Source organism: Callorhinchus milii, unplaced genomic scaffold (genome assembly GCF_018977255.1).
Source record: "Callorhinchus milii isolate IMCB2004 unplaced genomic scaffold, IMCB_Cmil_1.0 Scaffold4, whole genome shotgun sequence".
NCBI lineage: Eukaryota > Metazoa > Chordata > Chondrichthyes > Chimaeriformes > Callorhinchidae > Callorhinchus > Callorhinchus milii.
The window spans coordinates 68024459-68036782 of NW_024704745.1; the positions used below are offsets into that span (position 1 = coordinate 68024459).

The 12324-nt window shown below is 38.7% G+C and overlaps 1 protein-coding gene across 2 annotated transcripts in view; it reads right to left on the minus strand.

The window, feature by feature from the left end:
• Positions 1-12324, minus strand: part of LOC103183271 (mitochondrial intermediate peptidase) — a 59189-nt gene that overhangs the window by 10733 nt on the left and 36132 nt on the right. For both annotated transcript variants that reach the window (XM_007900651.2, XM_007900650.2), the window contains 2 exons: positions 6125-6246; positions 2976-3049 (listed from right to left, as the gene is read on the minus strand). In XM_007900651.2, the coding sequence (XP_007898842.2) occupies positions 2976-3049; positions 6125-6246 (196 nt within the window). The remainder of the gene's footprint in view (positions 1-2975; positions 3050-6124; positions 6247-12324) is intronic.

Sequence of the window (12324 nt, forward strand, 5' to 3'; positions counted from 1 at the left end):
GAGCAGTTTGCCATACAAACAAACAAACAAAATACATTTGTATAGCGCCTTTCACATCGGGAGGACAATCAGTGTTTCGGAACCGAGCTGGGGGTCGGGATCGGGGAGATGTGGAGGGCAGGGTGGGGGGAAGGAGGGTGACCGAAAGCATAGTCGAAGAAGAGAAGACCAGAAAACCGTAGAATCCCAGTTCTAGGCTGTGTCAGATAATTTGTCAGGGCAGCTGTTCAAGGCATAACAGTTGAAAGAAGTAAGAGAACACAACGTTTCCACCACTGGTTTCTATTCAGAGACCTCTGCCAGGAGGTGGGTATCTGCGGACACTGGGTCTTTGGTACCTCAGTTGAAGGAAAATTAGAGGCGTTGGTCTCCCTCAGTTAGCAACTCTTGCTGCTGAGTCAAAAGGCCTTGAGATCAAGCCCCAGTTCAGAACTTTGAGCTCATGGTCCAGGCTGACACTCAAATGCAGTGCTGGGGAACTTAATTAAGAAAGGACTAACTTTGTTTTTGCCATTTCTTTAACGAGTTTCACCTTCCTGTGTATACTCTTAGGTATTACCATTTACCTTAAGGCCTGTATTTTTGGAGTGTTCCAAAACTCAAAATGGTTCTGAATACGTGCAGAAGCCTGGTTCCACCTCATCACTACTTTTAAGCACTGTCTCCTAGCTGAGAACTCAGTTATACTGTCAGGTGCTAGATTGCCCTTCATAACGCAAGCACCAGATCAGAGAATCAGGACAGAAAGACAATGGTGGCACAGATTGCCTTTTGATTATTCTTTCAAGAGTTTTAGAATGATGAAAAGATTACAAATGTATTATAAAAGCTTCTTGACAGGAGCATCTCTGTTGGCCAGAGCACCAACGGAAACTTCCTTCCCTTTTCAAATAATGTCATGATATCTTCAACATCAATTTTAAAAAGCAGAAGGACCTCAGATAAGCATTTTAACTGAAAGCTAAAGAACCAAAGTTATTAGCTCATTCAAAATATCTTACTGGACACAGTAGACTTTAACAAGTCAGGTCAGATTTTAATGATACAGTAGAACCTTGTTATGAGGCACCGTCTGTGGGAGGACCCGGGGCGAAAACCTAGGCAAGTTTCCTTACTCCACATGTCTGTTTACCTAACAGTAATAATAAATTATTATTATTTGGTCACTCACTACACGACTGTTTGCGGGTCACTGCTTGAGCAATTGGTTGCCGTGTTTCGTCCACAAAATACACAGTCAGTTCACTTTACAGTATATTCTGTGAAGCGTTTTGAAACGTCTCAACAACGTGACAAGGCATTATATCAAAAGCAAGGATTATTACTATTATTATCTTACAAGGCAAGTTTGAATATGAGACACGTGCCCTGTGGACCTCAAGTTGATTTTGGTGAATAGACCAACTGGCTTCTTTTGTGCTAAGTATGGGTGACTTTCAAGTTGTCATGTCACTACCAAAATCAATTCCTGCGTGCAACATACATGTGCAGGGTACAGACAGTGACATCGGCAGCCATCTGTTGACTCAGGAGTTGGCCATGTCACTTTCAGGAATTAGCACATTCACAGCACACAGGAAGATGATATTGCTCCAGCCACCTTGGCTTTATGCCCCAATGTTTGGATTTATGTAAGTGAAACAGCATGTTATAGCACAAAGAGAAAAGAAGAACATGGGAGGGAGTAAGGATTGGGTGGAGACTCATTTAGAGTATAAACATCAGCAGGACTAGTTGGACTGAATGGCTGTTTCCATGCCATACATTCTATGTAAAACGTGTAAACTACAGGGTTCTTCTGTATTTGGTGCAATTAACTGGAGCAAATAAACACTTGAAAGCAACATTTTTCAATGATCTAGCCTGTCTCCAAATGGCACATTAAATACACTTGTCTGGAATGAATATTGTCGTCAGGAGTTAACAATGAAGAGATTGGCTTTGTATGATTAAAGAAATTATTGTTTTACAGACACTCCCTCGGAGAAGTGAGGAACAACCACAGTGTTTTCATGTAATGACAAGTTTCTGGCTCCTATACCTTTAAAACTATAGAACGCATTGTTATTTGCTGAACTCCGTTTTACTCATCTGAATACGTCAAGCAAAATAATCTGATTTTATTTTTTTAAATATTTGAATAAAGAATGAGGAATTGAACCTTTCATGTTGATAAGAACATTTCTTTAAGAGTATATTAGGGGACTAGAACATTCATAGAAATATACAAGGCTGGAAAACACCACAAGGTTTACTTTGCAAGTACCATTAAAATATCTCAGATTGTACCTCTAATCCCAGTTCCAGTATGACAGCTGTAGCAAACTCAACAGCCTAGAAACATGAGGTATTTACATACACCCAGTTCAATTTCACCAGTAAATTTCAGCATCAGTAACTGAGTAAGCAGGATACACAAGTTTTCTGCTAAACCTTGACCAAATAAGATGAAATGCTGCAGGATACAAGGGCAAAGTTTCATGCAGTCTGATTTGTGGGAAATCAGCATCCATTGTGTTGTTCTTGCAAATAGCACAAATAGAACCTATGGCCTCAATAACATAGTATATTAATATATTAAGGTATAACCTTATATATAATACACATCTGGCCTCAATATACCCATGGCCTTTGTGCATTACATCAGGAAATAACATTACACAATTGCTAACTTTATACTGGAGGCACGGGAGATATCATAAACACAACACACTGATAAATCAGTTATGCTACTCATCTTCAATTTGTTGTGCATATTAAACATGGAAGACAAATTATATTTGGCACAAGGGATGTATCAATAACCAGCATTAAAATATACAAGAAAATTAGGCATTAACCTACTAAATTTGCAGTCTTTCAAATTCTGTACACAATTAACATTAATGTTCTAATAAATGCTTCAGAAAGCAATCCCACAGAGAGATTATTGCAAGAAAATCTCACTGAAATAGAAATAAAAAGGCGTGTTTTACCTTCCACCATGATCATGGGCACCTTTCCACCACCATGTGCCAGCATCTCTTTCCGGTAGCGCTCTCCCACAGCCCTGAGCAAAAAGAGATAATATTACAACCACCTGGGCTTTCACCTTGTTCAGCAAAGCTCCCAAGTACTTTTCAGATGGGAGCTGGATCTTGTTACAAGTGTTGTAATATCAGACTTGAGATTATGAATCTGGCACCAATTATAGAAAGTAGCTGAGGAACAATGGCTCCTTTTTACCTAATTCCTTTAGCCTAAGATATTCAAGGTTCCGTGCTGTAAAATCATGTCTATGATAGACGTGCATACAGTGTTCATTTGAATGGCAAAAACCACAAGACTTGTCAGATTCTGTCTAACCTTTTCTCTGAATAAAAAATGTTTTCTGTGAACCATTTGCATTCTGTTAAGTAAACTGAATGCATTTTTATTTGAATCTGCATTAGTTTTGGGTTCCACGCAAATATGCAATGAATCCAAACCATCTTTATTTTGCTTGAATTTTCTCTATGATTTACATGCAAACATGTAATGATGTGACAAAAAAATTACATGATGTTGACATGTAGCACCAAATTCCTTATTAAGTGATGCTTTTAATAACTCACCAATAGTTGACCAAAGTGCAGACAGCAAGTGGTTTAATATTTCGAGGTGAATGCGAGACATCCATCAACACTTTCAAGAAAAATTATAATTAAGCACCTCAGTCGTTGTTAAGTGTATTTAAGTGGCATTGAACAAAAACTATCATTAGATTTTCTTTTGTCGAGAAGAAAGTACAAAGCAGACAAAATGAGATCAGAAGAGATGGGCTAACAATTGCGACCACATCACTGAAAATCTCCGCTCTCTGCACACACCACCCCCAAGCCCTCCCCACCACTGGCTGAAGCATGACACCCCCAGATTGCACAAAGGCTGGGTACGATGTGACTTGTGTCTGCCATTAGTCTTAATAATCCTTACATTTTATATAGTGCCTGATCACATCATTGAAAAGTTTCAAAGTGCTTCACTGTGTTTTTGAAGTCAAACGCGGCAGCCAATTTGCACACAGCAATGTCCCATAAACAACCATGACATGACTGGCCAATCTTATTAGGGGAGTTATTAGCCAAGACACTAGGAGAAATTTCCTTATCGTTTTGAATTGTACCATGGGATCTTTAGAGTTTAATTGAACAGGCAGACAGGACTTTAGTCAAACCAGCTGAGAAGCGTGGTATTTGGACGCAAGCTTAAAATTTTATTTGGTCAAATCCAAAGAAGACCCAAGTGACTTTGGCCTAACCACTGTAACAAAGTCAAGAATGGTCTGTAATTTTCACCCTGATTGCACGAGGAGAGGAACAACACCAGCACAGACACAATCAGCTGAATGGCTTCCTTCTACAGTATTCACATTTGGATTCTATCAATAGTAAATTGTAGATCTGGCCTCAGCTTAACTATTTTTGGGGTCAGCCGGGTTTAACACATGCAAAAACCATCATCGAGTATCCAAACCAAATTGGACGTTCCATGCATCCCATCTTATTTCAAGATGCATGAAATACTTTGTGCACCTGGTTTCATTTTCATTTGGTCTACTCCAAATGGAAATTCCAGAGATATTTATCGGAATAGAACGCCCACTCTCTCCTTGGAGAGACGCATCCCACTTACTGAATTCCAAAGAGTATTAAGAGCAGGTTGGCAAGAGCCAAGGTTTGGGGACCCCAGAGTGTGTGTTGGGGTACTACTGGAGTCTAACTAGGTTAACTGGTGTAAGCAATCCTGAAGCACTCAGCTATCTTCAACTACCTCACCAGAGTGGCCATTCTCACCTATAAATCTCTACATGCCCTAGCACAGGGGCCTCCAATCGGTCGATTTCGGATAGGTGGCAATCTCGCACATGATAAAAAAAAGGAAGAAAGCGATAGAACTATATATTTATTTAGTCCGTAAGAAAATGAAACCAGGTGCACAAAGCATTTCATGCATCTCAAAATAAAAACATAAACTTCAATGTTTAAACTGCAGTAAATATCACTCCTTCCTCTTGTTTTTATTGCTTATGGTGGAGACAACACCTAGTGGCAATCGACTAGAGACCCCTGCCCTGGGACCTCACTAAACTTCAATCTCCTGCTTAACTCCTCTGCTTGCCCCCTCCACTTGGCTAAGTCAGGCTTACTGGGTATCCCTTGTGCCACTATTAGTGGCCATGTCTTCTTACTCTACACCCACTAACCCATCAGTTTCATTCCCTCTGGAATCCCTCAGTTTCGCCCTGACCCCACCTCTCTATTTGTCCCACTTTAAAGCCTACATCTTCAACTGCACCTATAGTCACTTCCCCTTTCCCACGCCACTGTAAAGTGATCTGAGGCATTATTCTAGATGAAGGATGCTATATCAATGCAAGTTATGTTGCCACGTGTGTACAAAGACAAGTACCGATCATAACTACACACATGCGGTTCCAGGGAAGAGGAAGACAACTTGCTGGGCAATGATAGTAAATATTTATCATGCCTCTTCAAAAGAAAAAAACAATCAAACCTCCAGAATGTTCAATGTTACATGTTATACAATTAATATGACTTCCCTAGCATGATAATTTTTAATGGTCTCGATAGCTTAAGAACCATCGCATTCCACATAGAATATCATTATCTTCATCTATAATTAGATGAAAAAATACTCAATCTCATTCCAAACTAAACACTCATGTTGCTCATTTTGGAACACCTCAATCAACAAACACAGTTGTCAGATGAAAAAAAAGTATTTATCTTGTCCTGCCAGTTTTAAGTATATTCCAGCACTGTGCTCCCAGACAGGTTGTAATAACAGGCTTGCATTTACAATAAATGGGACTGTTTCTCCTCAAACATTTTATTCCTTGAACAAAGAAAGCGCAGTTCTGTAAAATTTTCTTCTTAAATTAAGAGCATTACTGGTTTGTGAGGTACAGTTTAAAGTAATGGACTAAAATCCAAATAAATTTTCTCCAATGCAATTTTGTTTGCCTATAAAATGTACAGTCAATACTTTTTACATCCTGTGAAGCACTTTCAGATGATCCTCAGGAAAAGGGCTGTATCAAATGTAAGGATTATTTATTACATTAATACTGTATATCACTTACCTGTTAAGTGGATCTTTCAGGAAACACTTATTCCAAATCATGGAGGCTACAGCTCTTGACATGAGGTAGGAGTAGTACTTGGCACCATATCCCACAAGATGACTGAACCTCAGCTGCCATGCCTGATGAGAACAAAAATGTATGTTTAGGCACATCACTCCTGAATTTGAAAATGTAAGGCTACTCTGTTACGAGGCACCCCTTAGAAGGTGGCTTCCCTGTGAATCTGGGGTGAGTTTCAGCATGAAGAGGCTGGCATCCCGAGAATTAAAAATGATCAACATTTCAAGTCGCCATCGAAATAATATCCTACGCATTGCTCATGCAACATAAGTGCAGGAAGCACCGCTGACATCACTTTGTGAAGGAAGCCAGTGCACATTCCTACTTTCCCATTCGCTAACCGCATTTTTTTGGGGGAAATCTATTACAATAACTTGCAGTTATATAGCGCCCATCAAGAGGAGAGAGTCTTGGTGCAACTTAACCTATTGAAGAAATCTATTGCTTTAAATATAATCTTGGGAATTGAATAACTCTGGGTCTCTAAGCGGGACAGAAAAAGGATTTGGAGGATTTCTCTCACAAAGTAGAAAAGTTTTTAATCCAATATGTTTGTGGAAAAAGTAGAAGCAGAGAACACATTGCATCACTGTAATATGCTCTTTCACCACCACCTGGAAATAACTCATTATTTCCAAATAACTTCTCTCTATGTAAAAAAAAAGCTACAAATAAAGGGATTACACTTTACGGAAATTTTGTGAAGTGTTTTGAGACATTCAATGTTATAGGCAGTATACCAAATACAAGGAATATTTTCTCCATTTTACTTTATCACTGTGATCAATATTAAGTTTTAGGCTTGTTAGATTTCCCACTTTCCTGATTAAATATGCCTTTGTTCCAGTTAATAGCTCTCCAAATGCAATTATTCAGTTCTTAGCCTACCCTTTAGTGTCTCCTGCTTGTATTCCAACTTTTCTTCTCCTTTAAAAATGTTTGCTTCCATTCTACCCAAGATAGCTTTAGCACAACAGCTTAAAAATGAGATGTTATAATGGACACATTACAGTGTGGCCACACACATTTGTTTTCCAGGGGTTATCAGGATCACAACTGACATCACCAAGTTTCTGTGCACAGGACGTTAGCCAGTCAGTGGCGATGTCTCTTGCGATCATTTCCGGGGTCACCTGAAGCAAGAAGTCAGTGTAGCAGGCAACCGCAAGACCAAACCCACAATACACTGACTTCACTGTAACTCTAAATTGCCCCCAATATCTCCCTAAATGTCAAATGGAACTCCATTATAGTTTCAGATTTACTTCCTCCTGAACAATCATGAAACCATGATTATACAAATATACAGTCAATTCACTATACAGTATATTTGGGAAGCGCTTTGTGAGGTCTCAACGACCTGATGAGGCGCTATATCAGATGCAAGGATTATTGTTATTATTATTTGAAGATTGCTTCACATCTAAAGAAGTTCCATTTGACCCCCTCCTAGACTATTGGGTAGGAAATATTTAATCTCATAATTTATAAATTATTTTTCTATCACCTAACTAGATGGGTTCTCTTCCTATTGCAGCCATTGTCATCTGTCTGTCAATACATGTAGGTCACTGCTCCTCTATATTCTCCTCTCAAGCTCCAAACAGTCTCTCTTAAAGAATCAATTGCCCAGTCTTTTACTATTTATTCTCTCCAAGGATAGTCTCTCCCTATGCTCATCTTTCTCAAATTTCAAGGCTTTTAAAACACAAGTCTAGCGTCACCCTTCTCAATTTCATCCTCTCTCTTCCTACTCTTTTCAACCCTGGTAGTGCCCTGCATTATGCTCCTTGCACCTTTATATCAACACCAAAAATACTGCATCATAAACCTTGTGCTGGTGATATAGTGAAAATTTTGAGGACAATGAGGATACCGTTTTTGCATTTGATATAGCACCTATCATGTTGATATCATGTCAAAGTGCTCTACCGGAAGTGTTGTGACTATTTGTAGCTGATGCTTCAATGTTCCACAAACATCCATAAAGTGAATGACTAATTTTATCTTGGTTGGTCAGGACACAGGGAAAACAATTCTCTTCACTTAATGTTTCACCTAGACTGGCAGACAAAATCTCAGCTCAATGATTCATCTAAAGTACAACAACTACAATAACATAGTGCTCCCTAGCACTGCATCGCCAGCCTACACTTTTAGAATTAGGTAACAGAGTATTCAACCCACAAACCACATTTATGAGCTAAGAATCAAAATCAAAACCACAACCACGTAGAGGTGCTGTTTTGTCCTTCACCCTAAAACTGTAAGCTAAAATGTTGGCAACCCAACTTTATTTTTATTAAAAGTCTTTTCACAGTCCCAAGTTCATGGAGATGTGCCATGTACAGATCGTGTTACTGCTGGTTCACAGATGAAGCTGATGAAAAGAGTATGTGCGTGACAGGCAGAACAAGTCATCTCGCCTCTTTGTTTTAACTTATCATGTAATCCTGCACAATTATCTTGCCTGAAGAAATTCCAGCATTTCCAGATAGACATGAGTGTGTACCTTTGCGGACAAGATTGTAACAAAAGCAGAACAAGACGATAACAAGAACATTCCACCATACTATCTGGATTAACCACAAACAAAATTCAGTAGGTACTGATAATTCAGAATATATTATAATGCCAATTTTAGGCTAACATCATGAAATATTCACTCAGATTTCAGATCAAGCTAACATTTCATCATCAAATCACAGAGAAACTAATTGTGCCAGTTTATGGCTGACTGGCCAAACCCATTCACTGGCATGAATCAAGGTCTCAAGATGTCTCCAGGACAGAATTCTCTACTGTGGTATATTAGACAATATTAAACATTCTTTTAGTCAAAAACAAAAAAATTTACTCAACCTGTGTTTGCCAAAGAAATATATGAAAATTGCCCCATTTCCTGGGTTGACAGGAGGAATGAATGGTATGCCATTTATATGCTGACGAGCTGAATAGCAATGGTGACCTGTTAGTTTCAACAATGACCTGCAGTCACAAATTGACATTTCTGACTTTTGAACAATAATTGGTTTTGTGAAAGACATAAACAAGGCTGACTTAATTTATGGCAATATATTCCTGCTTTATGTCGAGAAGAATGTTGAAGCATATTTTAGGAACACTATAATTGAGGCTTGCAGGATTTGTTTCACTATTTACCCCCACTCCAATGTTTCTTGACAGACTTTTTTTTTGAAACTGGTGAAATGTTGTCCAAGTGTTGATAACAGGTGACCAACCAGTGTCACAAAGGAAGCAGCTTTTACCATATTGAGCACATGAAATTTTTTTTTAGAGTTGTAGTTTTAAGAGAGACAACATTCCGCAAGGAGTCGGGAGCTTACAAGGTGGGGCATTGCAAATCTGGAATGCAGAACTAAAACCAGCAAATGGTTGCGTCCTTGTCACAGAAACCATTAAAGGAAAGTTGACTTTCTGCAAATGCTGAAGAACTGTAATTCTGAACATTTCTGACAAAATCGCTTGTAAAGTACGAGCATATCGCCCCCAAATACACAGTTTGCAGTATATCCTGAAGTGCTTTGAGAAGTCTCAAAGACGTGATAAGTTGCTACATCAAATGCAAGGATTATGAATTTATATCGACACTGCTTTCCATACACAGTTCAAAACCCATGAGCAACATTGTTCATGGCTGCAAAAGGTCAAATTAGTTGATGAGGTCTAAAGTTTTTTTTAAAAAGATATAGGCATAAAGATGCTTCACATGAATTTGTGAGCTATGAATATCAGTCATTCCATTAAGCCAAGATGAAAGTAATTGGTGTACACCAATCCCTATTACTATGCACCATTAACTTACCAGGAACATTTAGATGCAATGCCTGATGTAAAGCTGGGTCTTACTGTCAATGAATCCAGAGATTCATTGCATTCAAGCTTTTATGACCATACAAAAGGTAATGGGCATATGATGGTTATGAAAGTCCTTGTGCGAGTATGTGATTCATTTTCTCCCACTGTCCACTTCAAAATATTTCAAGTAGCATACGATTTGGCAGAAATAGTTGGGTTTATCGCGTGATCTCCTGCAGATACATATATGGGGCAGGTGTACCAGGTCTGCTCAACCTGAATTCAAAATAATCTACTTATGGGATCCTTGCCATTTGTTGGCTGTTATTAATGCCAAATTATGCCCATGTGGCAGTGCTGATTTTGTAATCCAGGTTTAATATACTGTCCAAATGAAGAGAATATACTTTGCAAATTGTCAAGAAATACATTGAAAGTGATTTCATCAGCTAAAATGGTTTTAATGGTGCTGCGACCACAGTGATGGAATACTAGCATTCACAACAGTTCTCTTGAACAACAAAGCTACTTAGGCTACCCTCAAATGTTTGCAGGACATAATAGAAACTCAGGACCAAAGATGTGTGATGTATTGCCAATTGGAATATTTAACTGAGAATGCAATGCCTTGGATCAATGCAATTGTTTTGGTCAGCCAGATGTCTGATACATGCAGAAACCAATCACTATACTCAAAAGTATCCAGACCAGACTTTCACAAATGCATGGCACTGAAGCATAGAAATTTCCCTGCATCTGGAACGGAATGTATACTCTCTCTCTGGAAGGATGCACATTTCTTATTTAATTCCAAATAATATTTCATACAGGTTGGAGAGTGTGCAACTGCTGGAGTTTTAACCAGTTTAAACCACATTGCTTGCCATTGAAAGAACATTCTGGCAAGCTTCCAGATGCATGTCCGTGAAGGCTTTGAGTTGTAAGATTAACAGGAGCCGAGTAGAAAGAATTCAGGAATTGTGAGTACTGCATTATAAAATGCATCTTTGAGATATATAGGCACAGACACTTACACACGCGTGTAGGAAGTGATAACAGCAGCAACCTGTCGACCAGGAAAGCTTTTTCCTTAAAACACAGGAAGCCGGCTGGTCAACTCCAGAAGCCAGGTGTAAAACTCTTCCGCTTTAGTGCAGGTTCACAGTAAATAAGCAAGCCCTCACTCAAACTGCATTCTCTAACAGAATGCCCATTGCAAACACAAATTAAAAAAAGTAATATTATAGCTTAGAAGTTGCAAAAGTTTGATATTCCACTTCTGTTTCAATCTACACCCACCCCACCACCCCTCATCAAAACTGAACTACAGCCGGGAGTCAGTACAGCTAAATTAGTTCATACTTTACCAAGTCAGGAAGAAATTTTCAGTAATGGAACAGAGAACATGTCAACAATATTTCTCCCTCCCCACTTTAAACTACTGTACAAATAATTTTAATATAATAATTATTATTCTAATAATAGTTCTAATTATTCAAAATAATAATTCTTTTAGACGTCTCAAAGCACTTCACAGAAGACTGTAAAGTGAATTGACTATATTTGTGGGCGAATTGCGGCAGTCAATTGCGCACAGCAGTGTCCCACAAACAGTCATGGATTGAAAATGACCAATTTATTATTGCTTAGTTTTTTGGAGGGATTATTATTAGGCGTGTGGAGTAAGGAAACTTGCCCAAGGTTTCGCCCTGCCTGGAATTGAACCCAGGTGTCCGGCTTGCAAGGCGAGTGCTCTAACCACTGAGCTACAGGACTCCACAATGGACAGATGGGAGGGAAAGAGAGACAGACAGAGAAAGAGGGAGAGAGAGAGAGAGAGGGGGGAGTGGGAAGGAGAGACACACAAAAAATTTAACTGTACACAATGTTTTTAGTTTCAAATATTTAATAGATCCTGGCAGTTTATGTAGCCTCAGTTTTAGCTGCTATTCGGTTCAACAGGAAATGAGCTCTTTTACTTGTAGTCTGAAGAACTCTTTCTAATCCATGACATTTTCATTAAACATATACCAGCAGACCACAATGGAGGTATTTGCACCACATTATACGGGACACTTGACTGGTTTCAAAGCCCATAAATCAATGCTGACCTGCTTGACATTCCAATCAAACACGGTTAAGAACTCTGTATTATTCTTTATCCTCAATGATTTTTGATCTAGCAATAAAGAATATGTATTTAAAAACACAACCCAACATTTTTTTCTTAAAATCCATGTTCATTTGCATTAATCATAATCGAAATATAATTATTTAGCCTTTTTTGAACACAAATCTATGCCAATTGCTCTTTCTTG